At 37.1% G+C, this 6000-nt stretch overlaps 1 protein-coding gene across 1 annotated transcript in view; it reads left to right on the top strand.

Annotated features, from left to right (window-relative positions):
• The window catches only part of tsga10 (testis specific, 10), a 93711-nt gene that overhangs the window by 31887 nt on the left and 55824 nt on the right, over positions 1 to 6000 (top strand). The window contains exon 3 of the mRNA XM_048598055.1: positions 3789 to 3944. Within this exon, the coding sequence (XP_048454012.1) occupies positions 3789 to 3944 (156 nt within the window). The remainder of the gene's footprint in view (positions 1 to 3788; positions 3945 to 6000) is intronic.

Here is a 6000-nt window from a genome sequence, read left to right as displayed (position 1 = left end):
TCTTCCCACACCCCTTGACAGTCTTTACAAGTTTATAGATGCTACAAAAATAGGTGAGAAGGGAAGTGCTGAGGGTGACACAAAGAGTCTGCAGAGAGATGTAGACAGGATAAAAGACTGAGAAAAAACTTAGCAGATGAAATATGATGTTGTAGAATATGAGGGTATGCAATTTGGCAAGAAGAATAGAAGAGCTGAGTATTATTTAAATGGAGAAAGACTGCAAAAAGCTACAAATCAGAGGAGTTTTGGAGTCCTCATGCCAGATCACATAAAGCTAGCATACACGTTTAGCAGGTAATAGGAAAAACATGTGGAATGTTGGCCTTTGTTCAAAAGGAATGGAGTATGAAAATGGAAAAGTCTTACTAAAATTATACAAGACATTAGTCTCACACAGCACCTTGAATACTGTGAACAATTTTGGTCTTAATTAAGGAAAGATATACTGGCATTGGAGGCAGTCCAGAGACTGATCTTTGGCTGATCGTAGGATTGGAGAAAATGTCTTATGAGGAAAGATTGAATAGGTTTGGCTAGTACTCATTGGGGTTTAGAAGAATGAAAGGTTACCTTATTGAAACATACAAGATTCAACATTCACAGGGCACTTGACAGACTGGATGCGGAGTTGTGGAAGAGGCTAGGACAAGAAGGCGTAATCTCAGAATAAGGAGTACCCTTTTAAGATAAAGATGAGGAGGAATTTCTTCTCTCAGAGGGTAGTGAATTTGTGGAATTTTTTTACTGCAAAGGACTATAGAGGCAGGGGTGTTAAGCATATTCAAAGCTGAGATGGAGATGATTTTTAATCAGTAAGGAAATCATGGGTTATGGGTATTATTCTATTAGTTGTGACCTCATTGAAGAGTACAATAGACTTGATGGGCTGAATGACCTACTTCTGCTCTTGTGTCTTATGGTCTTATAGCCTGTAGAAATCTATTTTCTAAGTGTATCAGTGACTTGACTTCCACAGCCTTCTGTGATGGCGAATTTCACACATTCACTTGCTGTTTGTACAGACGCTTCTCCTCATCTCAGTTCGAAATGACCCACTGTGTACCTGAGACTGTGACTCCTCATTCTGGAATCTCTAGCCAAGGGAAATATCATTCCTGCATCCAATCTGTCCATTCCTGTTAGAATTGTATATGTTTCAATGAAATCCCCTCAAATACTTCTAAACTAAAGACAGGCTAACTTTTCTGAATTGACACACACTTTTCCATTTCACTATAAATTCCACCCAAATTCTTATGTTAAAATAATGATGTCAAAGATATTTGATTGGTCACAAAGTGCTTTCAGCTGTCGAGGTTGCGAAAGACTCTTTAAATTTCTTTACTGAAAATGATCTATGAATTTTGTAAACTTGACTATCAAAATTTCCAAGCAAGTAGAGCAATCAACAATGCCAATTCAGTTTTGAACCAGAGAAAGTCATTATCAAAATATCCACCATGTGGTGTTCAAGAGTTCACGTATCATGATCCAAGTGTTCCTCGATCCCAGAAACACATCTGTTGTTCTCAGTCGTGTGCATAGCTAACAAAATTTGACATGAAGCTAGGTAAGAAAGTAAGTTGTCAAGAGGAGGTAGAAAATCAACAAGGGTTAAAGGGATATAAGTTAGGTGAGTGGCAGAAAAATGACAAAGTATAATGTGAGAAATTGTCAACTTGTTCACTTTTGCAGGAAGAACAGAAAAGCATTATACTATTTAAATATAGACAAATTGCAGAACTTGGTGGTACAGATGGATCCGGGTGTGCTGGTACATGGATCACAATATGTTAAGATGCAGGTATAGAAAGTGATGAGAAAGGCAAATGGAATGTTGCAGTTTATTGCAAGGAGAATGGAATATAAAAACATTAAAGTTTTACTGCAGCTGTATAAGATCTTGTTGAGACCACATCTGAAGAACTGGGTATAGTTTTGATCTCCTTATTTGAAAAAGGATATAATTGTGAATTTGGAGTAATTGTACAGGGAGACAGTGGCATAGTGTTTGTGTCACTGCACAAGTAGAGGTCCAGGCTAATGCTGTGGGAGCACACATCCAAATTCCAGCAGAGTTGCCGGGATTTTAAATTCAATTAATTATTCTGGAATTGAAATCTAGCCGCAGTAATAGTGATTATGAAGCTATCATTGATTGAAACCAAGTTAAAAACCAATCTGCTTTGCTAAAGTCCTTTAGGGAATGAAAGTAGCTATCCTTACCTGATCTGGCCTGCATGTGACTCCAGATCTGTAATAAGGTAGTTGCCCTTTGAAGATGTTTATCTATTCAGTTTAAGTGCTTAGGGATGGGTAACAATAATTCCACATCTCATGAAAGAATATTTTTTCTAAAAAAAGTTCGTGAAGCCTTACTGATGAGGGGCTTGTCTTATGAAGAAATATATCATTTTAAGAGTTGCTGTCTAAGCTACCATTTATTGCCCATCCCTAAATGCTACTGGGAAGGATATGGTGAGCTGCTCTCTGATTTCATACTGCTTCAATGTTGAAATATACATCCATAATGATGTAGTTGATATAACATGGTTTTCCTTATAAAACTTATGTATCATTGTAAGAAATGTGAGAGAGATCTGCAGTAATTATGTGCAAATGAAATGTAAATAAATTGGGGCAATTCAATAAATATAACAATGCAGTGACAAAGGAATCTAAGAACAGGCCACTTAACCAGTTCCACTGTTCAGTGAGATCATGGCTGATCTGCATCCTAAGTTGTACAGTCACCTTCATCCCATTTCCCATCATATCTGGTTCACAGAATTCCAGCAGTCTCAGGTCAGCATCAATAGACTAAACACTAATTGCCATTAATGGAAAAAGTTCTACCACTTTTTCATGAAAATGTATATTCTAATTTCATTCCTGCAATTTCAGTCTCTCACTCTAAGGCTAGATAAGGTGGTTAAGAAGGCATATGGGATGCTTGCCTTTATTAGTTGAGGTATTGAATGCAAGAGCAAGGATGTTGTGTATAACGTTAGTTAGACCACAGCTGAAGTACTGTGTGCAGTTCTATACTATAGGAATGATGTGATTGCACTCTAGAGAGGATGCAAATGAGAGTCACCAAGATGTTGCCTGGGCTGGAGCAATTCAACTACAAAGAGAGAGTGGATAGCTGGGAGTTGTTTTCTTTTGACTACAGAAAGCTGAGGAGGGATCTGATTAAGATGTACTAAGGTCTGAGGGGAAAGCAGGGTAAATATTGTGAAAACATTCCCTTTAGGAAGGGGGGGTCAATAACCAGGAGCACAGTTTTAAGACAAAGAGTGCAAGGTTTAGGAGAGATTTGAGGAACACAGTTTTCATGCAGAGGCTTGTGAATATCTGGAAATCATTGCCTAAAACATGGTAGAGGTGAGTACCCTCTAGACATTTAAGAACTACTTAGACGAGCATTTGAAACACCGCAGCATACAAAACCAATGCTGGAAAATAGAATTAGAATAGATAGATGCTTGATGATCAGTGTGGACACAATGAGCCAAAGGGCCTCTCTGTGTACTGGAAAATATTTATAACTCTACACCATTGATTTATGCTCTTTATTCCTGGCTTAACAAACTAGCAGAAATGCCTTGTCCTATCTACATTACTTCCAACAGCCTATGAAGGCATTTAGAAGATGTAACTATTGTGTGTATATATCCATTGATTGGATTGATTTCTGAAAGAAAGAAGGGATATCATGCAATAACCTATCATCTTTCTGGCTTATTGAATATTGGTTTACTCATTTTTTTTTACAAAATCAGGGAGGAAGTTATGAGTCTGAACTCATATGCATTATCAAAGAGCGCGATGATCTTCAAGCCATGTTAAATAAATACGAAAGGCACATGGCAGAAGTTCAGGCAAATGTCAAAGTTTTAACTGCAGAAAGAGACCAAAGCAAACTCCTGTACGAACAGGTAAGTAATGATGTTATCAACTTGTAGGTTTTGACAGGGATGCCTGAGACCTAGTAAAACTGGGGAACAGATGATGATTAAATATTACTTAGGGTTAATTGTGTGAAAACTGGTGTGTATACTTGCTTCCTGATTTAATCAGTGTGGATCCTCTTGTGGTGCAGTGGTAGTGTCCTTACCCCCGGACTGGGAGGCCTAGGCTCAAATCCCACAATTCCAGAGGTGTGTAATAACATCCCTGAACACGTTGATTAGGGAAAACTAGGTTAATCAGTGTGGCTGGAGTTTGTGGTGTGTGAACTGGAAATAAAATTCCAACTAATAAAGTATATAACTGGACTCTGTCTAAGTAGCATTTTAACCTCTGATAATTAACACAAATAACTTTGTGATATCTTCATTGTCTTATGTGTGTAATGCTTTAATCTTTTCAACTTCAGTAACTTGTTGCTGTATTTCAAAGGAAAATATGTTCTGTAACTTCAGAAGTCCATTTCTTCTTCATCTGGTATGGTTTGCACAAGGAAAGATCATCTTCTGTTGTCTCATCCCAAGTTCTTGTTCCATGAGCCTTGATGATGGTCTTCCGCAGCCAGTTTGATAATGGAGCATTGTAAAAGAGCCTGCTGTCTTCCCTGTCATCCACATATAGTAATATAGTTGATTTTCATTATAGCAAAACCTCTTTGGGCCAGCTGAAAAGGTCAGACTGCTCACTATGGTAGAGTTTGGTGATTTGCTGCGTTAGAAAAATGAAACTATGGTGCAATTGAATTAGACTTTTTTAATCATTTCATATTATTTGTGCTTTTCATCGTGCATGGCATTTCTGTCAACGAAAAAGATCTTCACTTCCAAGAAATGACTTGTGATTCAGAGTTGTAGTTACCTTTCTCAATTCATTCATGAAGGAATAACTGGTCTATACCTTCCTTGTGTTTATCATGAGAAATTTCCACATCCTATTTTCCTAACTAATATCTCCTGCTTCAATATCACTGATCCAGTAACATTCTCATTGCTTGTAGATTTATGTGTAGATGCTTGATTTTCTTAAAGTTCAATTTCCTCTTGTTCCTGCAATTCTAGCTATTGTGCTCCTCTCTACCAGCCAGTATCATTCCTCCTTTGTACATCATTTTCAGAAGACCATTCATTCAGTATGTTTAAAGCAGTCCAGAAAATATATTTTAGACACCTACTTTTGTGCCTTGTGTATGAAGAGTGTAGCTGACTGGATATTTTTAGCAGTACCAATGTGCTCTGGCATCTGCCTTTGTGGGAACTTGCTGTACCATGAACTTGAAGCATGAAAAATGTCATGGTCAATGAGATTGGGCAGTCATAATGGTGGTGGTGGAAAACAAAAAAGTATATGGTAACTGCTTTGAGGATTTCTGTATACGGTTATTCATGATGAAAGCCAACACTTTACATTCTGTTTACAGTCCAGGTGGCTCTGGTCCTTCAGACTTCTTTTTTTGTACATATACTGCAGTGCCTTTACATGTTTTCTATATTTTTGTGGTTTATTAACTTCAAAAAAACATATGATATCATACGATAGAGGTCTTCTCATTACTGTATAGAACTACAATTCAAGCCATTTAATAACATTGCTGAAGTGGATTTTATTATCAGCTAATTTCTAATAAAACACTGGCCAATGATGGGCTGAAAATCAAAGTTCCAGTTTTGTCAATGTAATATTTCTTGAACTGCAGTTTTCTACAGTGATGAAAACAATACCCATCAGAATTACATTTATCAACTCTGGCCCACTCCATCCTTCTTTTTGGCTACAGTCTTGAATTTTAAATCACACCTGTAATTAAAGTGATTCAACTAAAGATATTCATTTAAACATTTGTCTTTGTTGCACGAAGTACAGGTACTTATTTTTGGTATTCATAGAGAAAATATTATTCAACTGGCTGGACTCTATCTGTTATAGATGAATATGGATTTGTTTAATCTGGATTATTTTTACATCTTCAACAACAGCAGTCTTTTTTGTGCTCTGTGTTAAGTTCTTTGCAGATTGTGGCTGGTGATT

This window comes from Rhincodon typus, chromosome 6, assembly GCF_021869965.1.
Source record: "Rhincodon typus isolate 14 chromosome 6, sRhiTyp1.1, whole genome shotgun sequence".
Lineage (NCBI taxonomy): Eukaryota > Metazoa > Chordata > Chondrichthyes > Orectolobiformes > Rhincodontidae > Rhincodon > Rhincodon typus.
This window is presented reverse-complemented; position numbering and strand designations above follow the sequence as displayed.